The sequence below is a fragment of the Poromitra crassiceps genome (assembly GCF_964638095.1).
Source record: "Poromitra crassiceps genome assembly, chromosome: 10".
NCBI classification, from domain to species: Eukaryota; Metazoa; Chordata; class Actinopteri; order Beryciformes; family Melamphaidae; genus Poromitra; species Poromitra crassiceps.
In genome coordinates this window covers 17,967,003-17,994,629 of record NC_139631.1, presented here as the reverse complement: position 1 = coordinate 17,994,629, position 27,627 = coordinate 17,967,003, and the positions used below count along the sequence as shown (strand labels likewise).

The 27,627-nt window shown below is 45.3% G+C and overlaps 1 protein-coding gene across 1 annotated transcript in view; it reads right to left on the bottom strand.

Annotated features, from left to right (window-relative positions):
- Positions 1-2,971: 2,971 nt before the first annotated feature.
- Positions 2,972-27,627, bottom strand: part of slc23a2 (solute carrier family 23 member 2) — a gene marked incomplete at its 3' end in the record, with an annotated part of 43,070 nt that continues 18,414 nt past the window's right edge. Inside the window, exons 2-16 of the mRNA XM_083644085.1 lie at positions 26,731-26,779; positions 24,413-24,654; positions 20,683-20,778; positions 18,054-18,170; positions 15,512-15,669; positions 8,456-8,544; positions 8,062-8,129; positions 6,592-6,773; positions 5,913-6,033; positions 5,130-5,286; positions 4,357-4,504; positions 4,111-4,216; positions 3,723-3,990; positions 3,538-3,633; positions 2,972-3,240 (exon numbers count right to left, since the gene is read on the bottom strand). Coding sequence (XP_083500211.1) covers positions 2,972-3,240; positions 3,538-3,633; positions 3,723-3,990; positions 4,111-4,216; positions 4,357-4,504; positions 5,130-5,286; positions 5,913-6,033; positions 6,592-6,773; positions 8,062-8,129; positions 8,456-8,544; positions 15,512-15,669; positions 18,054-18,170; positions 20,683-20,778; positions 24,413-24,654; positions 26,731-26,779 — 2,166 coding nt within the window. The remainder of the gene's footprint in view (positions 3,241-3,537; positions 3,634-3,722; positions 3,991-4,110; positions 4,217-4,356; positions 4,505-5,129; positions 5,287-5,912; positions 6,034-6,591; positions 6,774-8,061; positions 8,130-8,455; positions 8,545-15,511; positions 15,670-18,053; positions 18,171-20,682; positions 20,779-24,412; positions 24,655-26,730; positions 26,780-27,627) is intronic.

Genomic DNA, 27,627 nt, shown 5'->3' with positions numbered 1-27,627 from the left:
TTAAAGTGGTCTGCAGGTCAAACTTGCCTTTGAAAAAATTTATATTTGATTACAGGTCATAACTAGAACTGCACCCGGAGAGCACACACAGGCCAATAGTCCACTCTGCTATGATATACACATTTTGTGAGTCAGAACAGATCCGCTTGAAAATGTAATAGGTTCCTTCCTTGGCCCATGCTACACCCTTCCACGAAATTTCCAATCTTGCCAACAGGCAAACTGCACTGAAAACATAACCTCCTTGGTGGAGTATGAGTATCTAGTGACAAATGCCATCGTTTTAGGGTGTCAGGTTGAGATCTTTCACGATGACGCCTGATGTTCTTGTCACCAATATCCACCACACATGTACAAACACTACTTGTAATAATAAAAAAGGCCCTGACTGAAATTCCACCAAAACTATCCAGTTCAATGTTTAAAAAAGGGTTATAGTTCAGTTTGTAAAATCGCTTGGAATGACCTATGAGCAGCTTACAACATTAGAAATTATATTTAGAAGAATGCCGCAGTCCCGGGGAAAGTTTAGAGTTGAACGAAGAGTTTCTAAAAGCACTGACTGGAGAGGAAGTTGAGAGCAGGCGTAGCCCTAACCCTAGCACTAGCTGTCAGCGTCTCTCTAGCCCTATGGTTCTAATGCACCGGATCATCACACCACACTGTACAGGGCATGAACTAGCAAACTGTAATAAATATCCTTATAACATTGTGCAAGGCACACATAAATTGGCTTCAAATAATCTTCATGAACATGAACTTTCTTATAAATAAATAAATAGGTTTAACAAAGAAAAAAAGGCAAGTCAATTTGGGTTGAGATTTCGCTAATTTCTTGACAGTGACATTTGCCAATACCTGAAAAAAATATTTTGGTACAACAATAACAAGAGAAAAGAAGAAGATAAAAGAAAATCATCTTTAGAGCAGTTCGCATTTTGGTTTGGCAAAAAAATCTCAGTTGGGACTCGATAGCCTACAATTCTCCTTCAGCCATTGTTTTTGTTGTACAAATTTTAATTTCTACACTACCCAGAGAGAATATTGTTCATCATTTGCTATTTCTTCAACCACCGTTTTGCTATAAAAGTCAGCAGGAGCAACACAGTGTGGTCAAACCCAAGACTAGCTGTCATGTAGACTACAAACAATTAAACTGCAGATTTGACCAGTACAGGCCGAATGTGTGAGATGAGAGGGGGATGCTCATGGGTGGCTGAGGATGGGAGGAGCAATGGAAGGGAAAGTCAGTGAACAGTGTTAACAATATGAACATCAGCAACAATCATCATAATCCACAGAGTGATGATCAGGAGGTGCAAGACAATACCTTGTACCTCTGAGCCATCGAGAGAACAAAACAAATGAAACATCAACTCTCCCAAACTTCTCGCGTTGCAACACCCCCATCATATCCAAACCAACCCAACATCCTGACCTATTTCAAGTTTTGTACTGCATCCATGTAACAGCAAGGCTAACACAGCATCTTGTTGGAAATAGCATGTGGGTTTGGATATTTGCAGGAGTTGTTAGTTCATGGTGCAGTGTCTGTACATCCTGCATGTTCACTTACTACTGCTGAAAAACAGTAGCCCTGCTCGAAACTGTCGAAGCATGCAGAACACAGACGATCAGAAAAGCTCTGAGACAGTCACAGGGTAAAGAATATAGAATTATCCTCTTACTGTATCTGTGAACTGTACACCATCTCCTTTTGAAACCATGCACTTGTGTCATCATGACAGTACAAGTCAGGCATTGTTTCAAGCCACTATCCGTATGCATGTGCCTACAAACGTATATTAAAAAAGAAGCGCGCCTAGACGAATTAAACATACAAAAATAACAACATTAAGGTTATCAGTGAAATAGAAAAAAGATCTCAACTATACAAACTCTTGCAGTGATTGCACATTTCTGGTAGCAAACAAATAGAGCAAATAGATTTTATTTACCATTCAAGAGCCAGATGAGGTCTGAGTGTGCTCAGGAAAAATGTGGGTCTTGATGGAGTTAGTAAATGACATAAGATACTGTAATACTGATGCACTAAGGTATGTAAGCTGGTTGTTAGTGAATGTATGCCCATTGCCATGGGGTATCTTCAGCATCGCTATTAGCACCCCAAGAAAGCTGGGGCCTGGGGATGTCAGTCATTTGTTTTTGGATTCATCCCATGAGATGATGAGCTGATTTGATGTGCCGCGATTCAACGGGTGTCTGAGGACCTCCCTAAAGAAATGGAGATGCGAGGTGCAGGGTAATATTCTCTGCTTGAACTCAGGCAACAGATACGTCAAAACAAACACGTGCATGGCTAAAGAGAACCGACAAGCCACTTGCATCTATCTGCATGACCTTGACAGTTTACGTGCATTGTAACACTGGCGCTACTTTTGGTGTTGGTTGGTGTGTGTGTATGTATGTGTGCCTGCTTGCGCATCTCTAATGTGGTTGCATAATGAGTCTACAGGGTAATGATTCTTACAGTGCAATTTTGCATAATCCTCAATTTACATAATCAAAATGTACTTTTAACATAATATTATGCTTTACAAAATTCCTTGAGTTATACAGGTTTGCAAAAAAGGCTTTGCTAACTGGCGATGTTTTGATCTGACATGGGTCAGTGAAGGAGAGTGCAAATAAATCAAAGCACAAACCCGTTATGAAGTGCTGCATACACACACATGCATACACACCACCTGACCCGTCTGTGAATGATGACATCTCTCATAGCATGCTGTGACTTGCTAGACCATGCTCAAAACAGCATGAATAGACTTGGGAATAGAGGCAGGCTAAAGAAAAGGAATCACATGACAGGGGTTTGCGCATCACATTGCTTCCACACATTCCCAAACCCTGCAGCCCTTCTCTCCTCCACTCTCTCAGCCGTGTATCTTAGTGTACCTTCCCTTGCTCCCCACATCCAGCCCGTTCGCTATACCCCGCTCTCCCCCGTTCGCTATACCCCGCTCTCCGCCGGTGCTGTGCCTCCTTCCCCTCCCATTCCCCCTGTCCCCTTCTCGCCCATCCTGCTCCTGCAGGCTCCCCGTAGCGCCCCCCACTGGTAGCCTGTGAAGGTGGGGCTGATTGGTATGTACGTGAAGACGGGATGCCTGCGGATGAAGTCCATGCCGAACGGCAGGTCATAAGACCTCATCCCTTCCAGCTCTGCTGAATTGGGTCCAGACCCACACTTCAGCTTCTTGATGCCTCGTTCTTCTGGAGAACCTGAGAAGGCAGGGAGGGGGGGAGATAGATGTATTACGGTGTGCAGACTCAGACAGGCTGTTCACAGTTGAAACGTTCAAAGTCACAAGCAGGAAGATGTAACCATGCCTGTTCCACTGAATTATAATGTTTCTTTATGGCAGGTGCGCCTCCTTGCATAACCTTCTGGTTGGGTGTTATCTCAAAAACTACAAATGGGCTATCAAACTGCACAGGAACAGCAGGACCTTTTGCAAGCCATAACATTGAGGCTTAACAGTGTTAGCTTAATAGTGAAGAATGGATTTAAAGACTTACCGGGGATAGTGTTGTCCAATACGAAAGCAACAGATCCACCTACAAACATGGCGGTGGTCAGGAGCACATTCAGCACCTGGTCAACTTCAACTATGCCTGATAGAGATTGAGAGGGAAGAGATTAGTAGTTGGCTGAAATATGCGTTCAGTTTGTAGGCATCTGGGTGTCTCTCCTCTCCACTCACCAGTGACCAGTGGGTTCTGTTTGAGGTAGCTTGGCAGCACCAGGCCGAAGAAGATGGAGAAGCCCAGCACAAAGAGGTTCCTGGAGGAGTTGAGGTCTACAAACTGCAGGTTGGACAGTCCCACTGCTGTGATCATACCAAACAAGGTGCAGAACAGAGCTCCCAGGACAGGGTCAGGCAACGAGGCAAACAGTGCACTGAATTTACCCACAAGCCCCAGCAGCAGCATCATAGCTGCCCCGTACTGGATTACACGTCTGCTGCCCACCTAGAGGACCAATCAAAGACCAGCAGGGGTTTAGGAAACCAATCTGAGTGTGTCAGGAAGTGAGAGACGGAATGAAAGCTGCGCTTGATTGGATAAGCTTTGTGTGCAGCTGTGTGTTACCTTAGTGAGCCCCAGCACGCCAATATTGGGACTGGAGGAGGTGGAGCCATTGCCTGTCCCAAAAAGACCATCTAGCACACAGGACAACCCCTCAACAAATATTCCCCTACAGAGACAGGAGGAAAGGGCAGGTGGAAATAATCAGATTATTTTTAAGACAATAAAATGGTCAATGCTTCCTACAAATATTTCTGGGGTATGTAGAGAATCAGAGAGAATAGGAAGGCAGATGAACTGCAGAATTACCTATTGATTGCATGGATGGGAGGTGGAGGGGCACAAGAGAGGCGGGCGCAGGCGTAGTAATCTCCAATAGACTCAATGATGCTGGCCACCACCGCGCTCATCATGCCTATCACCCCTGCAGCCGTTACTGTAGGAAGGCCCCACTGAACTGCATGGGCAAGAGCACAGCACCAGTCGTACTGTTGAGAAACAGCTTCATCTGAACACCAAATATCGCAAAAATATATTTCACTTTGTTGCCACTGGTCGGGGCTTCACTGTGCCAATGTCGTAAACTGCAAGGTTCCTACACAATCTTGATTTAAAAATGCCATACTTTGTCTAGACTAACTATTGTTTTGAAGATTTTGGTGTTCGATATGATTATACACTGTATAGATACAGTAGATCCGGCCCAACCTAACTATGCCATATCGCTCTAAGGATGATTATTACCTCACAGCCAGGGACAAATATCAAAATTTGTGAGATGTAGGGGTGTGTGTGTGTGTGTGTGTGTGTGTGTAACATTATCAAGACAAGACAATAACAATAAAAAGGTGAGTTAAAACACACAACACGTCTGACCCAACAGAGAGACAGTCACAGCGACGGGGGGCAGTGAGGGAACAACCTATAAAAAACAAGAGCCAGAGTCCGATTGACTTGGATACCAAAATGCTCACAAAGATGCAGACCAAACCATTCCATACCACGGCTACCTGCAGCCGGGCTGGACAAGACAACACCAGCCTCACTGACACGCCCTTCCACTCCAACAACAACACACTTACAGGGGTACGGGATTTTGAACCACGGTGCAGCGAGTAGGATGCCTTGGCGTGCGTCTGTGCGGGCATAGTAACCATACTTGTCCTTCTCTGGTGGGAAAACATCAGTGACGGTGAAAATGAAACAGAGCAGCCATGACGCCAGGATGGCCATGATGATCTGGGGGCGAGAGAGAGAGAAGAAAAAACACATTATACAGTATATATATATACATATATACACACACACACACACACTCGCTGAGAAACCTCCCTCAAATTATCATTTTAACACATCTTAATGCACAGCATGAGGGGAAATAAGTGATGCAAAGAGCTGGTTTAGGAGTCCACATTTTCTAAGGCTGACCGCGATAAACACAAGTTCTTATCGTAAACACCCCAATGAACAGCAAAGCATCATGCGATGCCCTTTGGGGAGACAGCGATAAATCAGACTGATTTTGTAACTTTAATGTGACACTGCATTAATGTGACATCCTTTACGACCCACCAGCTGTTATTTACTGTATCACCAGCAGAGGGCAGAAAAGGCCTGATTTGTACACTGCACACTAGCATGCAGAGGGGAAACCTAACCTCCTGCAGAGACAGAGATGAGATGGGTTGGAGTATTTGGGAACCAAATTGTTAGTAGTGGGAGGGCTCGTGAAGAAACGGGAGGTTACAACTTCATCAAGGAGAGAATGGAATCTTTTCTGAGAAAAGGAAAGAGCGGCGGAGCTTAGCTAGATTTTGTGAGACAAAATAGGTGCAATAAGCTTAATGAGGGTATTATGTACTTACAGGAAACATTTTGAAGAGTTGTAGCCTATAAGAGGTCCAGCCTTTCTTGGCCTTGTAGACTGGTAGAGGTAACTGGACATTTCTGGCATACTGGGAGAAGAGCAGTACCAAGAAGATAGTCCTACAGAGACAAAAAAAACAACAATAGTCATGTTGACATGTTCTCATTCTTCATAATTCTCCTGGGAGCTATGAGGAACTTTGGGCAGAACTCATCCAGTATGAACATGCCTGCATTTACAGCTTTGCCTAATCCCCCACCATTACTGAGGGATTTACTTCTACCCCTCCATAGGTCTGTCTAAGACCCCAGAGGCATCTCGGGCCAATCGATTAGCTCGATTAGCTTAACTGTTTAGGAAAGAGCAAATCAGAGCAATTCCCAGCAGATATCTGAAGCATGGGGAGAAGCGAGCTCCTCCAGCTACTGTATAAACAGCCATGACACAGCAGGATCTGGTGTCAACACCACCCGCTCATCAGAGCTTTGAAGTGGATCCAAAGTCGAGCTTTGGATACAAGTTTGAAATGTGCTGTTGTTTGGTTGAAAAGTTTGTGTTTGTGCTTTTCAGCAAGCTGGAGAGTCGCCCTCCTTTTCCCCTGAATCATTAAGTGTTTCTGTTTATGCATGCGTTTATGTGTGGTTCTTTGCGTCTTTGCACGGGAAGTCTGTGCTTACAGCATAGCAATGCCCCAGTGTTTTCCAGCCCTCTCCCCGGCGGCCTGGAAGCCAGAGAGGCCGATGAGGGCCACGGTGGGGGTGATGGTCAGAGGTCCGATGTACTTCAGCAGCAGCCCCGGCAGACCCAGCGCTCCGATACACACCTCGATCATAGACGACACGATGATGGCCCCTTGGATCTGGGGACGGGGCAGAGTGAACAGAACACAACAAAGGCTGAAACAACCAGACAGTAGCAGTTGACCCGTGATGACACACTGCTGCAGTGCGTCATCACCCCCGGCCAAACGGACCACCACAAGTAGATTTGAATTCTGTGTGAAACACTGGCATGGGTTATCTTAATGCATCTGTCAATTATTGGCTTAAGATGTTTTATTCATGTTTCCTTATATACATACTGTATATGATCAGTCAATGCATCACAGCTCCCCTCACTAAACAATTGCTAAAATCCTTCCAGACAAGTTTGCAGCATTTGAACTGGAAATCTTGCACTCAGCAGGTGTATTTGCTGGTGCTGTCGGCCAATCAGGGTGACCCATAGACTGTATAAAATATGGACATCATGACAGCTCCTCAAAAGTGAAGCCAAAACATCTTGATCGCCATCTGGTGGCTTACAGAAACAAGATATTTTGGCTTCACTTTTGCACAGCGGGAGGAAGCGCGGAAGGCGTTGTCCACATTTATATACAGTCAATGGTTCTGTCATCCAATTTATTCAATAACTAACTCTTGTAATCAAACTACATTTATTTGCAAAACATTATGAACAACAGTTGTGCTATCCTGAGTTACAGTATATCTGAGATCAAATCAAACTGAATGATATGACTTTTACTCATATGAGATAGAGAGTTCTCAGAATAGTATCTCATTTGAGACATCTGAGTGACAATATTGTTCCTCATTCTCTCTCCATCGGTCTCTGTGTTTTCTCCTCTCGCTCACATTTTATTGCCACCACCTTCCTGCTGCCCTCGGCTTATCGATGTTCTCTTCAACAATTTGATTGGGCCTGATTGAGTTAGTCTCGTACACGCGTCAGAAAACAGTTACTCAAATGGCTTACACGAGCCTCAGGAAAGGGTAATGTGAATGAACAGCTCTGGTCACAATATGAACACCCTGCAGCCATATACAAAGGAAGTCACATGTTCCTACTTGGTTACTTACCCATTCAAAAAAAGAACAGAAAAACTTGACATGCACACATTGGATGACAGTTGGCCATTAAGTTCACTTTTACTTTGAATTCAGTTCCTTTCATTTCTCCATATCTAAAAGCAGGTGGATTAATCTTGGCTTCAACACGTCATGAACGCCTTTTAGCCCAATGTCTTTTAACCCATCAACTTCCACCCCGTTTTGATTTCCTCTTATTTTTTGTGCCTTTCCTCCATGAATACAGCCCCCACGAGCCACCCTTCAAGCCTCTGCCACCGTTTCCTTTGTCTTCCTCACCTCTCGTATCCTGGGGTGCCAGATGTGCTCTGTGTGGAGGAGCTCTGTGCCGTTAATGACCGGAATCGCTGCTCATGGAAATGTGACGGAGAGACGAGACACCAGAAGAAAAGATAGAAGTTGATGAGCTCAAAACATGAATCATGACTCCAGTCAGTCAATAATTACATTTGGGGCACACTGAAATAAAACTAGCTCATCCCATTTGAGGACACCTTAATTGAGCTTTTTCACAGCAGCCCTTTTTGTGTATAAAAGGCAGGAAGTAGCACAGGTGCGAGGTGCCATCAAAACGTTAATGAGGGTTTCCAACTTCCAATCCATTTAGGTGTTCCAGTGGCGGCGGCCCTCGTTAATGTTTTGGTTGCAAGAGTGCGAGACAGAGGGAGATTACCTGTATCGTTACACTTCCATTTGTCCAGTGACAGAATGGCCCTGGCTGGGGCGAGGAAGGCGAATGCGCTGGCCTGGAACAAAGGCAACCTGGACACACGGAGACACATCAGAAATGGCATTATAGCAGCCTGAAGAATCACATACATGCACACCAACGGCCTGTCAAAGTTAACTTCAGTAGCAAGGAGTGTTTCTCTCTATAACCACTAAGTGACATCACTTGGATGAAAAATGCCATTAGGGGACATTCACACCAAAAGCGTTTTTTTTTCAGTCAGAACGCTATGAAAACCATGTCGAGAGCGCTTCCATTGTGCACAAAACACAGCGCACGAAGCGTTTTTTTTGTACTCCATTTTGTTCCCCCCTGCAGTCGCGTGCAGTACAGATAGCAGCACAACGACCACACGGACGGTAGCCAGCTAGTTTTGTCTGTTTGATGTTGTTCACTGTCAACATAAAAGCCGGACTATTGCCAATTCTGGCAGCAGCGGAGGTCGAGAATCCCTCGGGAGGAGAGAAGGTAGGAGGAGTGGAAAAGACGAGCAGCGCGCTTTTCCTCTAATGTTCACAACTTTTTCAGCTTTAAAACGCCCAGAGCGCTCCGCCAAAAAGACGAGACGCCACCAGCGTTTAAACCCCAGGTGCGTTCATTAAAAGAGGAACACGTCTAGCGCGTCCTTACATAGAGAATGAATTGCAGAAAGACGCTGGCAGCTCCAAAAACGCTTTTGGTCTGAATGTCCCCTCAGTAGTGTTGGAATCGAGAGAGCATGCTATTCCTGTGCAGCAGGCACCAAGCATGATCCCCATTCATTTGGATATCAAGTATCAACTGTATGAAGTGTTAGATTTGCCCCTGGCCTTCCTTTACTAACCTTAAGTCTCTAAAATACAAGGCAGGGCAGTAAAACCAGTTACTGAAAGCAATTAGAGAAAGAACGAAACAAAGATCCGCTATCTGTTGCCAATGCATGATCCAAACACTATTCACACACACCGATATACTGATGTACTGACTGATTAAGACAAGTGTTAACTATAGTTTACAGTGTGCTCTCCCATTCTTGTTATACATTTGCTATAATGAGTGGTGACAACAGAAGTGCAGAAATGTCAAATCAGTGGAAATGCTAAAGACAGCCGCAAATGATTTGTAAGCACTGAAAAAGGGAACAAGGAAATGTCTGTGTGCTCTAAAGAAAGAGGAAGTGAAAAACACATGCACCCAAAAAAACACCTGTATGTTGAAAATGGATAGAAGACTACATTTGTTGGTTTCGATGGTGCAGCAAAGATAGCTGTCCTACACACAAACATCACAAATACTCAATGGAGTGGCAGTAGCCTTGAAGTTGAAGAAAGGGCTGTGTGAGCAGAAGACTGGCAGTTTGATTGCCTGTATGTGAATCAAAATCTCTCACTGTTGGAAAAGCTGCATGCTCAGTCAACTTCCCCTGCAGAAATAAAAGTCATGACATGCTCAGTCAACTTCCCCTGCAGAAATAAAAGTCATGACATGCTCAGTCAACTTTCCCTGCAGAAATAAAAGTCATGACATGCTCAGTCAACCCCCCCTGCAGAAATAAAGGTCAAACAAGATTTTATTAGCAAAGGAAGGCAGGAAAATTGAGAAGAGTGAGCCATTTCCAGACAAAAGCACATGGACACCAAATTATCTCCAGCCTCAATCTGCTACCCACAATCACATTGTCTGCAGGTGATGCCAGCAGGTGATGCCAGCTGCGCACACTTAACAAAAGCAAATGCACGTACGTACACACACACACACACACACACACATCACCTTTCCTAGAACAGTGCGTGTGCCCTTTCTGATGCGAGTATGTATGTAGTATGACTCATCAAACCATACGGCGAGCGTTTTTCCCCTCACTCCATCACGCTTTACTGCTGTGGCAGCCCTCTCCTCTAAGACCGCCAAACCATCACAAACACTTCTCACCCTTCTTCCTCGTTTCATTGCTTCCCAGGTATTCTTCGACAACCAAGTATAGATTGGTGACAAGCTGGAGAGACAGTTGACGGCCGGAGAGACGGCACCCGGTACAGGATGGGTTAGCACCCCAGCCTGGCTCTCTCGTGAGGGAGAAATCCACAAACGCTACGGATTAGCCTCCTGAAAAGCTGTATAAAGATCTGCGCGGCCTGGGGTCCTTCAGGCTAGAGCGAGGTGTTCGCCGCAGGCGAATGACGTGCAGCGCACAGGCCCCCTTGGGGTCCTGAGGCATCCGCTTTGTCTATGGTACGGCATAGTAGGATTGCCTTTTGGGAGGGTCTGGTGAGACGAAGGAGGAGCGCGGCCGGGAGAAACCCACAGAGCCTTAGCCCTCCATGCACCGAAGGGTCTTTCAATGCTGCGGTGTAGCACTAGCTCTATTGCAGCGGATTGGGCATGATCAACCCTTCCGCGGCCAACGCTGCAGAAAGAGTAGGAAGGCTGATCGGGTTCTTAATCGGCCTCGGCTGGGTCTACTGGGCGAGGGTGTATGATGTTGGACAGACCCGAAACACCTTACGACCCCAGTTAACATCACTGATGACGCGTCCCAGCGCATGCTGAAGCATTGTATCTTGAACAGTCAACCCCCCCTGCAGAAATAAAGGTCAAACAAGATTTTATTAGAAAAGGAAGGCAGGAAAAATGAGAAGAGTGAGCCATTTCCAGACAAAAGCACATGGACACCAAATTATCTCCAGCCTCAATCTGCTACCCACAATCACGTTGTCTGCAGGTGATGCCAGCAGGTGATGCCAGCTGCGCACTTAACAAAAGCAAATGCACGTACGTACACACACACACACACACACACACACACACACACACACACGTCACCTTTCCTAGAACAGTGCGTGTGCCCTTTCTGATGCGAGTATGTATGTAGTATGACTCATCAAACCATACGGCGAGCGTTTTTCCCCTCACTCCATCACACTTTACTGCTGTGGCAGCCCTCTCCTCTAAGAGCGCCAAACCATCACAAACACTTCTCACCCTTCTTCCTTGTTTCATTCCTTGTTTCTTGCTTCCCAGGTATTCTTCGTTGCCCCCCCCCCCCCCCCCCCCCCAATATCAAGCCTCCCTCTTCTTTTGCACATCACCTGTCCACTAGAGTGCCAAAGTCATGCCCTCTTCTGGGTTCGGCATCCACACCAACGGATCTCATCCGCATCTTTTTAGTTTTTTCAGAGAGAAATGTTATATAGTGTCCCCTGATTCTAATAGCTGAATCGCTTGGGTTGACCAAGTAAAACAATTTTTTATACACATTTTGTCTATGGATGGAAAAATGAATGGCGGATTAAATCCCTTGGTGCGGATGCCGAACCCGGAAGCGGGCGTGACTTTGGCACTTTATTCTACCTTTCTTTTTACATGTCAATCTCTTGTCCTTCCACATGTTGCGCAGGTGACAGAGAATGCTGGTCATCCTCCCTTCATCTCGTCCTCTCTGGCTCATTTTCCCCCATCCCTCTGAGTTTCTTGGCAGACAGTGATCGATATAAAGATGGATAGGTAATTTATTTAACCCACCATGGCAACATGGAAATTACTCTATATATATTTAGCTGATTGATGGATAGTTTCCCATTCAGTCCCTCTGTTTTGGCCGCTTTTTCCAGTTCACTTTTCCACTTTTCCCTTGGGACATGGAAGAGTCTCCAGCACAGCGCTGTTGATGAGACAAGAGAGGGGAACTCCTCCGTGGTGACACAGTGTGAGCTTCGCTGTCTTGCTGGTTGCCCCTCTGTCTGCAGCTCCTATCTCTCTCTCTCTCCTCACCTGTTCGCATGGAGACGACTCCTACATGAATATTATTCTCTGGGGCGTACGAGCAGGCAAGGAGAGAGAGAGAGATAAGAGGGGCAACCAGCAAGACAGCGAAGCTCGCACTGTGTCACCACAGAGGATTTCCCCTCTCTCGTCTCATCAACAGCGCTGTGCTGGAGACTCTTCCATGTCCCAAGGGAGAAGTGGAAAAGTGAACTGGCTCAACATCAATCAGCTAAATATATATAGAGTCCATGTTGCCAGACACTATTGACAGTTTGAGCCTCCCAGCCCAAAACAAACCGTTTTATTAGCGAACGTGTATTGACGATGCGGTGTGCGATTGCCCTGTGTAGTACACTGTGTAGTTGTTTGAGCACATTGTTCCAGATGTAAACAAGGCTATCTCGGTGAGTACTGGACCAATTTGAAAAAAATGTGTCCAAGTTGAAAAAAAAACAAAATTATCCTTTAAGAGTTTGCCATAGTTGTTCAGTTTTAAACAAGCTGTAGGCCCAGTTGCTATCACACACACACTTTAAGGACTGATGAACTGTTAGTGATTTATATCTAATTTCAACTTTATTATGATGACATCTACTGTATGTTATGTGTATTTATGCTAGGGCTGTCATTTTTTCCCAAAATAAAGTTTGAATGAACTTCAATTGTCCGCAAAATGTTCGAATATGGCCAGGCCACCGGGCATCGGCCCGACGTGTTAGCTTGGACGCTCACAGTCACAACACTGCCTCACAAACTTGGCTGCATCCAACTCGAGACAACTTTTCAGACCCTGGAGACAATCTTTCTCAGAAGAGACTAACGCGACAAATCTGGAGACTTTTTCTGACATGGGATTAACATTACCAGCAAGCAGCAGTTGGTTAATTTTGGTTAATAAAAAAAGAAAAAAAGAAAAAAACAATTATACATTCGAACATGCCCTCCTCCCCCACATTCAAAGTTAAATTCGAATTTCGAATATAAAGTGACAGCCCTAATTTATGCATTGTGTTTATTTATTTTATGGTGTGTATCGGTTGTGTCGGGCTACTGTTTGCAATGCAACCCAAATTGCCCCTCAGGGACAATAAAGACTATTCAATCTAATCCCGTCTATGGGATGACTCGACAAACAACCAATTCATAGTGAGCAGCATGTGCATGTGGGTCTATAAAAAAAGAGTCAGTCTCAAGGCTGTACTGTATGCTGAATATTGGAAGTAGAAAGTAGATAGACAGACTGTGTTTGCACACGTTCATCAGTCAAGGCCAGCAGGCAGGCATCAAAAAAATTACAAATAAAATTGTGGCCAGAGCAGCAGCTGCTGTACCCGGGGCTCAGTAATGAGAAACTGTGGATCTGCCACGTCACGATGGAAAGATTAGGTCTAATAGAAAGATGGCAATGGAGAGATTAAAAAGCTTGGATTGTTCCCTCTTTTATGAATCGGAGCACACACCCCACGCCAACATGACACGCGGCTTCCATCGAAAACAGCGATGGGAGGAAATAAAAGGGATAATATCCATGGTAACAGCCAGGTAATAATGTCTCTTGTCTGTGGCTATTTTACTGAGATATGACGGGTGGGATTTAACCCACTGGGTTGAATCAGCTGAATCCCTACTTTGAACACAGACAAGTGAGGGGGAGCCTGAGTGAGACAGAGAGAGAGAGAGAGAGAGAGAGAGAGAGAGAGAGAGAGAGAGAGAGAGAGAGAGAGAGAGAGAGAGAGAGAGAACTTTGCGCACCGGTGTGTGAATTAGACAGAAAGGGTACATTCCAGGACTGCGAATCAACAAGGAGAGACTGAACACCTCCAGGCAGGGTGAGAGCAGAGAAAGGAGCAGGAACGGTAAAAAGGAGAGGAAGTTGTGTAAGCACTCACTGGGGTGAGTTGAGGTGAAATAGATCTCATGTCTATATTTTACTCAAAGAAGCAACCAAATAAGAGAAATAACAGAACAGACTACACCGGATAAACTAGAGTGGGCTATTCCCAACTGACAAGTATGCACTGTACAGGCACAAGCAGAGACTTCCCCCTCTGGTTATTTGCTGTGACAAAGATATGGCAGTGTGGGGAAAAGAAAGCTACCAGTGCCGTCACATGAACGAAACAAGGACTTTTATGTTCTCAGCTCGTTACATTCTGGTTGAAAAGATCCAAATAAAAGACCCTTTAGGCAACTGCGGCGCCGGGAATCAGCCAGATTTTCCCTCTCTTGTAAAAAAGTCTTAAAGATGATATGACTTCATCACTAAATTGAATTCCAAGATATTTTCTACATTCAACTGTTCAAGTTTCAAATGTTCAAGTTGGGCACGGTGGCGCAGTGGGTAGCGTTCTTGCCTCACACTCTCGCGTCACAGCAAGAAGGGCCCGAGTTTGATTCTTGCCTGGGACACTGTTGGCACTGGGGGCATGCCTTCGCTGCCTGGTGCCCAGGTGGGTTATCTCGTGAAAAGGGCCTTTCTGTGTGGAGTTTGCATGTTCTCCCCGTGCTACCCTGGGGTTCCCGCCATATTACATCAACAGGGACCCCCACTAAAAACATGCAGATGATCGTCATCTGACCAGCAGCGCTTGGAAGAAGTTGGTCCTTCACTGCAGCTGCCCACCGCTCCCGTCCAGCCTCCTGGAGGAGGAGCAACCAGCCAGGATGGGAAAAATGCAGAGGAGAAATGTCACGGCGCCTCTAATCATGTACAGTATGTGTGTGTGTGTGTGTGTATATAATCCATGCGTATGTGCATGGCATGCATTGGTGCATTGTGACAAGTAAAGACAAGGTTTGTCCTTCTTGTACCTTTACCGTTTCTGGGAACCCTTTCACAAACACCAACAGACAAGCATCTATTTCCATGCCCCGCACGCACACACGCACACACGGAGTAGAAAATAAAGGAGGAGGTGAGGGAGAGAAAGACCGAGAACATTATGTACCACCTATAAAAAGGGTGAGCTATGAAGCAAATCAATGAAATCCAGTTCAATATAACCTCCGGCAGAAGCTCAATGTTTCCCATAGACACAGGATTACTGGTAATGGATACCTCTTACTGGCCTTGCAATAATGCTTTCATCGCAACCTAGACATGGTGGTAGGTAGTGTGTGTGTGTGTGTGTGTGTGTGTGTGTGCGTGTGTGTGTGTGTGTGTGTCTGTACCTGCAGCCCAGAGTGGTCTGTAGCAGGGTGGTGTGTGTGTGTGTGTGTGTGTGTGTGTGTGTGTGTGTGTGTGTGTGTCTGTACCTGCAGCCCAGAGTGGTCTGTAGCAGGGTGGTGATGCCCACGCAGAAGAAGATGGTCCCTATGAGCTGGCTGGTGGCCCACTGGTCATAGCCCACACACATTGCCTCGGCTAGCAGGAAGGGCACTGCTATGGTTCCACTGAAACACGTCAAGTAGTGCTGGGGAGACACACGGGGCAGCAGGGTCAGTGTGTGTGTGCGTGTGCGTGTGTGTGTGTGTGCGTGTGTGTGTGTGTGTGTGTGTGTGAGTGTGTGTGGCCACTACTCAGTTTGACATGATTTTGATGTCCCCAAGTGGCCTAAAAATATTAAGTGTCTCCTACAGCAATTTATTCTGATTTTAAAGCAATAATCCAAGATATTTTCATATAAGCAAATCTTGGTTTTGCTACTCTCCATCACAGATTGATAATGTGACTGTACGCAGTTCAGGAAAGGGTAAGTATAACCTGTGGCCAGCATGAAAATCCTGCAATATCTTTGCAATGGGTGAACGCAGAGAGACCCGGCTGGGCTCGTTTTTTTAAGTTACGGAAAGGCGCAGTCACTCATTGTTAATAGAAAACACATTGTGAACATTTATTTTCCGGCCAAACTTACGGATAGGACCTTTAAAACACCTGGGTGTTTTAGACTTGGCACCCCTTCTTAGATTATTACCATAAGGAATTTGACGCAAGAACTTTAGATTAGTAGCCCCTAACAGCTCTACCCTACCCTCTTCCCACCCCCTCTTGTTCTTTCCTTGTCTCTATTATTTTTGTTTGTTTGTTTGTTTGTTTTTGTTTTTTTTTACACTTGGTTGTCATTGCATCACAATTATTCAGGAGATTGTATACATGTATGACATCATGCAACCTTGCACCTATTTTGTATTGTCTGTCTTCTACGGGGTTTGTTTTTTCTTGTTTGTATTGTTTAAAAACGAATTAAAACTACCGTAAATTCCGGACTATAAGCCGCGGCTTTTTTCCCGTTTTTTGGCCCCTGCGGCTTATATAACGGTGCGTCTTATCTATGGATTTTTTCAGAAAAAAAAAAAAAAAAAAAAAAAATCTCTCTTTTTTAGCACTCTTTCTACCTATAAATCCACTTCTGTTTTAATTTCCTCTGTTGCCCTCTTTTCACCACACCGCGGACACTGTGTGCACTGTCGAAATAAACAAAGGTGTTGTGTTATGTTGTTTTGTTGAAATGTTACGGTAATACGGTAAATGGGAGCTTCCTCAAACAGCCAACAATCCCCTCTGTGCGTGAACCCTTACATATGGTAATTACGGTAAGCAAAGTTCATCAGCCCGGAATCACAACAAGACAAGCAGTCTCTCTCTCACTTACCATGGGGAAGGTACGCAGAAAGTCACACGACGCAGCTTTCAAGCTGAAAGCAGTCGAACTCGCACTAAAAGAAACAAACAGAGCAGCAGCGCGTATCCTGGGCATCGATGAGTCAATGGTGAGACGTTGGAAGCAGCAGCAGCAGGAACTGTCTCAGTGTAATAAGACAAAAAAGTCCTTCAGAGGCCACAAAAGCAGATGGCCGGAACTTGAAGATTCCCTTGAGGACTGGGTGTTGACCCAGAGAGGAGACGGCCGAGACGTTTCCACGGTGCAGATCCGACTGAAGGCCAAAACAATCGCCACCGAGATGAAAATTGAACATTTCAGAGGTGGGCCATCTTGGTGCTACCGATTCATGAGACGAAAGGGACTGTCCGTCCGGGGGAGAACTACTGAACAACTCCCTCCCGACTACCAGGAGAAAATCACAAACTTCGGCGAATTCACACAAAGGAAGATCACGGAATATTATAGGAGTGTGAAAACATCCACAATCACCAACGGGTTCCAAAACGCTGGACTGCTGCGGGATGAAAAGGATGACGCCGCCACAGCTGGCGCTGAGGGCCGTCAGAGGCTTCAGAGGCTGTTCGATGCCGACAGTGATGAAGAGGATTTCGTTGGTTTTGAGTGACAATGAAGGAGAGAGGAGAGTGGTTGACGAAGCCACCCTGAACCTGTTCGTTTCCGACACTGAAGATGAGGACTTTGGTGGTTTCAGTACGCAGGAAGAAGAGGAAGACGAGGATTAGTGACTTGACTTCTCTGGTTACAGGTTTGCTGCACATATACGGTAGCCTATTGTTGTGTGATTTTGTCTGGGGATTAGTGACCTGACTTTTGTTTTGTTTTGTTGAAATGTTAATAAATGGGAGCTTCCCCAAACAGCGATCTCTTTCCCGACATTCCTCTCTGTGCACGAACCCTTTCACATGGTAATTAAACATCAAAACACCCGCGGCTTATAGTCCGGTGCGGCTTATAGAAGAAAAAAATAGTCAATTTTGGTCCCGCGGCTTATAGACCGGTGCGTCTTATAGTCCGGAATTTACGGTATTTGAAATAAATAAAACACCTGGGTGTGATTTTTCATGTATAGCAAAGTTTTGAAAACATGTCCACCAGTCCAACAATGGCTGTTAAAGGAGACAGGCCACACTGCTTTATAAAGAACATGTTGGTCTGTCGGTTGGTGTACTTACCTGTAAGCCTAAGAATATACACAGGTACCAGGGTGGGGTGTCTTCAATGGTATAGATCATGTCCATCCTCCTGGCATCCATACTGTCTGTACTATCCAACGTCTCGGACATCGAGCTCTACACACACACACACACACACACACACACACACACACACACACACACACACACACACACACACACACACACACACACACACACACACACACACACACACACACACGGAACCATTATGGAAATAGTTGATACATTTCTGGCATTTTTAAAGTGTTTGTGCATTTTATAGCTTGACTTCTAGGGTGGCGACTTACAGTATAGTCCCACCACTTATGCCTCAGCCAGGAAGGATCACTAATGACATCACGATTGCTCGAGTGACATCACTGATGCCATCACAATTGCTCAAGTGACATCACTGATGACATCACTTCCAACACAAATCGTGACTGACACCATGCACCCGGAACCCACTTAGCCAATTTTAACTAACTAAGAGAAGAAAAGGGATCGGTTTTAAATTCAGGATTTTGGTTTGCGTGGCGTCAGCCAACCAGCACAAACTAACTTTCACTGCAGACCACAGCTAATCATAGGGTGCGTTCCGAAGCCGATCGGCAGGTGGTTCCCAGCTAAGTGGGGCACAGGGTATTCAGCCATGTCTGAAATACCCTGCATCTGAATACCCTGTGCCCCACTTCACTTCGCTGGGAACTACCTGCCGATCGGAACACCCCATAGCCTTGTAATCTGAAAATCCTTGTAGGGGTGTGAATCTTTGGGTCTCTCATGATTCGATTTCGATTCCTGGGGTCACAATTTTATTTAGAAATGATTCTTGATTCAAAACGATTCTCGATTCAAAATCGATTCTCAATTCAGTACATACAACAGGAAGATTTCAGGATGTACTCCAGTATGGTAAGAAAGGCGGTGTAGCAAATGATGGCATGAGAGCAGAATAAAGTGTATAAGATTATGTAGTTTTCATATTTGAAAAAGTTGTATCAACTGATTGCAATAACGTAAACACCCTTAAACAGTACACTACACACAAAGGCACACCTTTGAAGCCACATTTATTCATGCTAAACTTGCACAAATAAAAACTTCTTAATATTCTTATTCTTTGTGACATCAACAAAAATAAGTTAAAATAATAATGATAATAAAACATGCTCTTACAGTACTTACAAACAAAAAGGGAAGTTGAGAATTGATGATGAATTAAAAAAAGATTGGGACACCCCTACTTCCCTGACACAAGAATGCCTTCCTTAATTCACTTTTGTTGTTGCTCTATTTCAGTGGCATTTTGATGTCATGCTAGATTAAATGTATGTATTTAATTTAATGCAACTGTATAATGTGAGGCTTAATGGGCAACAGCTGTAGATTAAATGTATGTATTTAATTTAATGTAGCGGTATAATGTGAGGCTTAATAGGCAACAGCTGTAGATTAAATGTATGTATTTAATTTAATGTAGCTGTATAATGTGAGGCTTAATAGGCAACAGCTGTAGATTAAATGTATGTATTTAATTTAATGTAGCTGTATAATGTGAGGCTTAATGGGCAACAGCTGTAGATTAAATGTATGTATTTAATTTAATGTAGCTGTATAATGTGAGGCTTAAAAGGGAACACCTGTCAGGTGGATGTGAGGAACATGCCCAAGCGGAGCGACAGTTATGGTATGAATGAAAAAAGGGGAGATACAAAAAAGAAAGTGATAAGGACAGAGTGGATGAAAGCATTGATGATTTTACTCTCCCGGGAAGAAAAGTGCAGAGTCACAGTGACAACGAGAGAAGAGAGAGAGGATCAAAGAGAAGAGGAAAAGAACAAGTGAGTCAGAGGGGAGACAGACGGGTCGGGTAAGTGAAGGCTTTGGGTCCAAGGTGGCGCTGTTGTGCGGTGACATTTTAATGAGCGGTTTCTGTGCAGCTTGGAATTGAGATGAGCCTTGTGATTAAAATGTCCCTTGTATTCTATTCATAAGACTAAGACTGCAGTGGAAACTCCACCTTTCAAAATTAAGAGTTGGCTGGTATGTTTTTGTTATTCATATGTTTTTGTTAAATTAATAGAATACATCATAGTAAGGAGTATCAAACTGACAGGTTACATGCGGATAGTGTCTTTTAAGGGGACATACATTCATTAATGCTTTCCTAAAAATATCAGTGATTTCTGTTAATTTTGGTGGATGTTTGGCTTATGATGATCACCAACTGGGGGTCATCATTTACCATGTTTTTATTGATTATTATTATTAACCACGACATAGGACAATAAAGTAAAGTTGAACTTAAACATAGAGGAAATGGGCCAGTATAGGGGAAAACATGAGGAAGGGAAGCAGAGAACGGGAAGTAAGCAAAAAATAATAATGACACAGTGGTCATTCCGGGTAAACAAAATGGTTTAAATAACAGCAGTGAAACACATGGATTAGTCAGTGTAAGCCTGTGTGTAAGCTTTTAAACCATCTGACTACTGTATGTGTCAGTCTCCGCGGTCGGAGGCTTAGCTGGGGGAAAGCTACTGTAGCACTGGCTAGGCTAGACTGAATAGCAAAACCGAGTGAGGGCTGCCATGTGCTTCTCCACTCCTCTCTCTCTAGTTACCTTCTCCCCTCCTTGGTTATCTTTAGCGTAGATGGCCATCAGCTCTGTGTCCTCAGTATCCTGGTCGTTGGCCGGGCCCACACCATTTACCACCACCTACAGACACAGACAAGTCGCGTACACACACACACGCACACGCGCACACACACACACACACACACACACACACACACACACATTAGAGATTATTGTGTTTGCTTTACTAGGGCAATTTGTTTGATTATAGTTTGCTGGAAAACACTAATGAGGGCCATATCCAGTTGCATTTCTAGGCAATCGCAGCTTTGTACAGTGGTCACCAGTTTCAATTTCACACTTTACCCCAGCCAGTTTCCATTTGCCACTTTACCCCAGAGAAGTTTCTTTTGTTCCCCCCAAATGCCATGGCATGGCAAGAATGTGACTCGGGGGGTAAAGTGCGCAAATCAAACTGGAGTCCACTGGTACATGGGAGTTATCCACCTGACGTGGGCCAGCCACACCACTACTGCTGTTAAAAAGGCCCAACAGCTTCTGCACGGCCTCAGGTGCCCATATAAATCTGGCCCGAGGCTCTAAATCCTCGCACACGTTTGGAGTGTTTTGGATTACCTCGCACAAGTTTGAAGTAAAATATGACTGACTGATAGTCATACTAAGTGCAATACTTTGATACATAACAATATGGAACTGTACTGTACCTCTCGCTACTTTCATTGCCATTGTCCAAGCTTGCACTGCCATTAGTGTTTATTTTGGTTGTTTTTCTACCTTCTAACTCTATTTCATATTTATATTCCTATTGTTCTTGTGTGTTTTCTGTGTCTTTTATGCTATGTTCATCTCACTACTAGAATAAGACAGAGGGGTTCCGCTCCACGCGGTACACAGTAGAGCACGAAGCACACTTCGCTAGAAATGAGCATACGATATTTCTAGTATATTACAATACACGTTGATTTTTTCTGCTCCTTGTTATATTTGATTTCCTGTGGAGCCTCCTGGCCTAAGAATTTCACACAAGTGTACTTGTACAACCGGAGTGACAAACTGGTCTTTCTAGAAAAACTAGAAAAACCTTGATTCAAACTTGATTAACAAGCACAGATCCTCACCGAGGTGATTGGTGGACCCGTCTGCAGCTCTGGCAGCAAATTCGAGAATGTTTCACATCTCTCACTGTATGTGTGTTTCTCTTAGGGTTTACATTTCATTTCATTTTGTCCAATATTTAAATATTCCAGAATTGCATGTTGTGTTAAAAATAAATATTATTTCTATCTAACACTTTTTAGCCTGATTTGAAAAAGTTATGCCGCCGCCGGCGCCTCAAAGCTTTCTGGGAAATATCCAAACAACGCTGTGGTAGGAGAAGGGAGGGGGTGGTGGATGGAGAAACAGGAGCAGCAGATCCATTCACAGCGCTCTATCAGGCTCCTTTATGGATAGTTGTGGCTCTTATAAATACTGTAATTATAATAATTATATTATTATAATTATTATATATAATAATATAATTGCGGAAGTATGCGGTGCGGTCCTACTAGACGGGAGCCCGGGAGGGACACCAACTACTGGTTACACTGAACACTGTTTTTCCGCTGACGGAAAATGAACATGGGACTGCGAGAATAATTCGCACCGGACCTGTGTGTATAGGTTGCGATGCGGAAAGTACCGCATTCTGCCTCCGCATTCGCACCGCATCTGTGTGAAACGGCCTTTAAGCACTCCAATGAGGAGTGACATTAGCCCACAGATGAGAGAAGATGCCCTCTAGAGAGCTCCTCACAAAGGAACAGCTCACATAGCGCTACCTGACTGACTGACTGACTGACTGACTGACTGACTGACTGACTGACTAGAATTGGGCTTGTGGTGCCCTCGGCTGCACCATGGGAAAGAAACCGAGCACAAGGCCCAAACAAATGATGGCACGTGAGCATAAACAAATGAAGTGAAGAAGCCAGTGAATAGTGACGAGGCAGATTTGACAAGCTGGACATGTGCTCACTGCACACGTTTCCTATGCAAACTTCCAAGCACTCATCCTCAAATTGCATTCTGTCAAATGCCACCAGTCTGTCTTGTCTGTGTGATTCATCTGTGTGTGTGTCTGTGTCTCTGTGTGTGTGTGTGTGTGTGTGTGTGTGTGTGTGTGTGTGTGTGCGTGCGCGCGTGCGTGTGGTTGCAGCAATCTTTTCTTTGTCCTCATTCTATCATGCAGTTGATCTTTGGCTGTGTGATACCTTGTAGGAAAAGCCGATGGTAGGAGAAGAGGGACGGGTGTTCTATAACTGCCCAGGTTACACACAGCTCATTCAACAATGTCGTCTCAGCACTCTAGCAGGTCATAGTATAGTACGTTGGCATTTTCATTTACATTGATCTGAATGTCTTTTAAATTATGTCTATCATCTAAGGGTTTAGCATCGAGAGAGAGAGACAAACACCTCTGAACAATGCAACAAAGACAAAATAACTGCAAGGGAAACTTGAAGCTTGTATCGTATTTCCTTCTCTTTGTGTCGCATTGAGCAGGTTCAGAACATGACACCAGAGGAGCCTTCAGATTGTTCTTGCGAACACGATGAAGCTTATCTAGGAGACAAAACCAAACCAGGAGATTTCATGGGTTGTGTCTCTGTCAAACGACGGCACGCATGACAAAGATCCTTATTCATCTCAATTTTATTTGACATAATTAAGAGGAAGAATTGATGGTAAATAAAGCACTGAGTGTGTGTACGTGTGTCAGTGTGTGATTCATGAGTGGGCAGCAGAAAATTGCTATTGTTGACATTTTGTCATTTGACCTACATCGGGCCACTGGGTTGGTGCCAAGAGGACATGGTCAAACAAAGGAAATGGACACAGCGGTAGGAGCATGCACCAAGCCTGGATGGATTAGACACTGTGGACACATGGGCTTCCGGTTACACAGACACACGCGAACAGTAAGGCCAAGTGTGCGTGTGTGTGTGCGTGTGTGCGTCTGAGTCATACAAAGACAGAGGGAGGAGGAAGGAGAGCATGAGAGGACGACAGTAATGACAAGGTTGTACTCTATGCATAGTGCTCTAACCCTGTCTTTATCATCCCTCCATTTTTGCCAGTGCTAGTTTAAGGGGCTGTTCACACAGGACATGTGTATTTGAGAAGCCAGCGCCTTTCTGCAATTCATTCTCTATGCTAAGGATGCGCTAGGAGCGCTCCTCTTTCAAGGACCACACCTGGCGTTTAAGCGCTCTTGGCGGTTAGTGCTTTTTGGCGGAGTGCTCTGGGCGTCTCGAGCTGAAAAAAGTTCAACGTTTGGAGGAAAAGCACGCTGCTCATCAATGTCACTCCTCCTACCCCTTCTCCTGTCAAGGGGATCGTCAAACGCCGCTGCTGCCAGAATTGCCAATAATCTGGCTTTCATGTTGACAGTGCGAACAATCAACAACAAACGGACGAAACTAGCAGGCTAGAGGCTACCGTCCATGTGATCGTTGTGTCCTGAACTGTACCGCGCGCGACGGCAGGAAAAAACAAAACACACACAAAAACGCTCCGTGCGCTGGTCTGTGCGCATTGGAAGCGCTCTCGACATGATTTCCAAAGCGTTCTGATCGGAAATACACACGTCCAGTGTGCACAGCTACTTAGGCATGTTTAGACTCTCTGTACACTCTCTCTCTGTGCGTGCGTGCATGTGTGGTTTTGTCCCTAGGAAGAAAAGGCAAACGAACACACACACACACGTACATACCGGAATGGGGTAGAAATCTGCGCCATGTTTGCCCTCTTCTTCATATTTGCCTCCCTCTCCACTGCCGTCCATCGACTTGGAGGTGGTATTCTTCCCCACGCCCATCCTCCGCTCTTCTTCGTAGTCGTCCTCCTCCTCCTCCTCCCCACTCACTTTCTCAGCTCCTCCTCTGTCTCGCTCCGGTATGAACACTGCAGATGGCGCCTTCAGCCCGATTACATTGTCCAGGGCTGCGTTCTCTACTAGAAGGGGGAAAAAACAAAGAGAGAGACATAGACATCTTGATTTAAAACGCAGAGGCTTCCAATAGCCTAATTTTATTGTGGGGGGGGAATAGGATCACATTAGACCCAGGATCAGCAGCTGGAGGGCGAGGCGCTTCCTTCCTATCAATTAGACACTTGACTTGTCTCAGGCCTGGGAGTTTGTATCGGTCCATGCTACTCTGGACCATTAAGGTGAATACCACCAATAAGGGTATTGGCAGACTTACAATGTGGTTATAAGCCACAGACCAGAAAGGACTGGGAGAGCAATGCTTACACTTGATTTCATTAACTGCAATGCCGACGGGCCACTGGTTGGGACGAGGGAAGGATAGAGGAAAGGGGGAGGGCGTAGGAAGAGAGGCAAAGAGTCCCGGGGAAGGGTAAAAGTTGGAGAAGGAAAAGAGAGTGATGGAGAGAGGTGAAGGAGATGGATAGAGGGGAGAGACAGAGGAAGGTCAGTACTGTATGTTGGTCCCGGCGGGGTGTGGGTGTCGGGTGTCGTGTTATTTCTGGCGTCATGTCAACTCTTGTTTGGGTAAAACAAGGCCTTGAGCTGGGTCGATTTGTCTTTCCATTTCTCATTCCATTTGAATAGGTAACACTTTATCTGGGTAGTCTGCCTCGAGAGAATTTGTAACATTTCAACAGCTTAGTAGTTGACATTAGTTGACAGACATTCAACAATTCAACGGTTTCACTTTGTCTGTAGATGTTGTATTAACAGCTCATTAGTTGAGATTCAACAAACAGATTCTGCTTGCTTCCTGTTCCAAACACCTGCACCTAGTGTAATTTAGAGATGAAACGGTGTGAACATTTCAAATCACGATTATGCTGACCAAAATTATCATGGTTAGCAGTATTATCACGGTATTGTTAATGTGCTGAAAATGTTCAAAAAGTACTACTGATACACTCACAGAAGTCATTTCACCAAGGCTGCGCACCTGCGTCTAAAAGACTGTTAAAATGCTGTCATCACGGTAACATGGTAATCACGGTTTTACTGATAATAAAAATTTGAAACAGTATGGTTACCATCAGGAATTTTATCAGTTTATTATTAAACTAGTTATTGTTTCATCCCTAGTGTAATATGTAGGAAACTAACTGTATCTGAAACTAACTTGCTCAAAAACATACCTCGACAAAACGGTGCTGAATCAAACTATGAATAAAGGCAAAAGTTTGCCATGGGCTCGGTGCTTTGAGTGTCATTAAGAGAGAAAAATAAACTCAACTCCCGAAAAAGGATAAACCTCTTAAATGTCTAATTTTGAACTGTGACACCACTGGTCCGACTTTTGACGTTTCCCTACTATCTTTCTTCTCTCCCATTTCCCCACCATATACTGTACTGTATATTCCTCTGCTCAAGCTCCCTCATATTGTATTGTGCAGTCAAGCTACCATTCTCGCCTACATACTGAGCTACACCTTCTGCACTTTTTCAACTTAGCACTCCAGCCGACTCTCCCATGTCACACCCAGACCGTCTCCCTGTCCCACCCAGACTGTCTCCATGTCACACCCAGACCGTCTCCCTGTCCCACCCAGACCGTCTCCCTGTCCCACCCAGATCGTCTCCCTGTCCCAGCCAGACCGTCTCTCTGTCCCACCCAGACCATCTCTCTGTCCCACCAAGACAGTCTCCTGTGTCCCACCCCTGTCCCACCCAGACCATCTCCCTGTCCCACCTAGACCATCTCTCTGTCCCACCCAGACCGTCTCCCTGTCCCACCCAGACCGTCTCCCTGTCCCACCCAGACCATCTCTCTGTCCCACCCAGACCGTCTCTCTGTCCCACCCAGACCATCTCTCTGTCCCACCCAGACCGTCTCCCTGTCCCACCCAGACCGTCTCTCTGTCCCACCCAGACCGTCTCCCTGTCCCACCCATCCCACACAGACCGTCTCCCTGTCCCAGCCAGACCGTCTCCCTGTCCCACCCGTCCCACACAGACCGTCTCCCTGTCCCACCCTGACCGTCTCCCTGTCCCACGCAGACCGTCTCCCTGCTTGCGTGTTGATGTCGGGATAGGTGTAATACCTAGTTGACACATCCCATCGCTCCTGTCGAGCTGTTCGGCTGGGAGCATCTGTGTGGGAGGGGCGAGAGAGAGGGAAAGTAGGTGGAAGGAGAGAGAGAGACAGAGAGAGAGAGAGGGGCGAGAGGCAGAGGGGATGGGTCAAGGGTAAGGAGGAGGGAGGTGAGACAAGAGTTAATTTGAGTCAGTCAGCATTTAATCACGAGCAAAAGTTATCAATATGACCGATGTTTTGATTGTATATGATTGAGGAATCTCTCACACACATTTGTCTTAATATGCTCGTGACCTTATGGGTACTGATAACTGGATTGTTCATATCATGTGCTTTTCCTTCTAAACTTGGGTCTCTGATTTTATTCAACTTTTTTTTTTACTGGGACGCTGTGAGCGCTGAAGGAATGCGTGCCCGTCCGCATGTCCTCGAGTGCCCACCGCCCGGGTGGGGTCGTCAAAAGGGCCTTTCTGTGTGGAGTTTGCATGTTCTCCCCATGCCCCCTGGGGGTTTCCTTCATATAGGAACCCCTCACCAAAACATGCAATATCCTGGTTGCTAATGTGGTGCCTCCTCTGGTCGTTAGGGGCGCCTGTTCGGAGGGAGGGGAACTGGTTGGAATAGCGTGAACCTCCCACGTGCTATGTCCTACCGGTGAAGCTTCCCCTGTCAGGTGAAAAAGAAGCGGCTGGCTAACTGCCCATGTCTCGGAGGAAGCATGGAGCCAGTTTTGGCTCTCCTCAGATCGGCAGAGGGTGGAGCAGCAACCAGGATAAATAAATTAAATTAGCACTAATGGGGGATAAAAATGGCATAAAAAATCGTGAAAAAAAAAGAAAAAAGAAAGAGGTCGGTGGTTCGATTCCCGCCTCCTCCAGTCTGCATGTCGGGCAAGATACTGAAC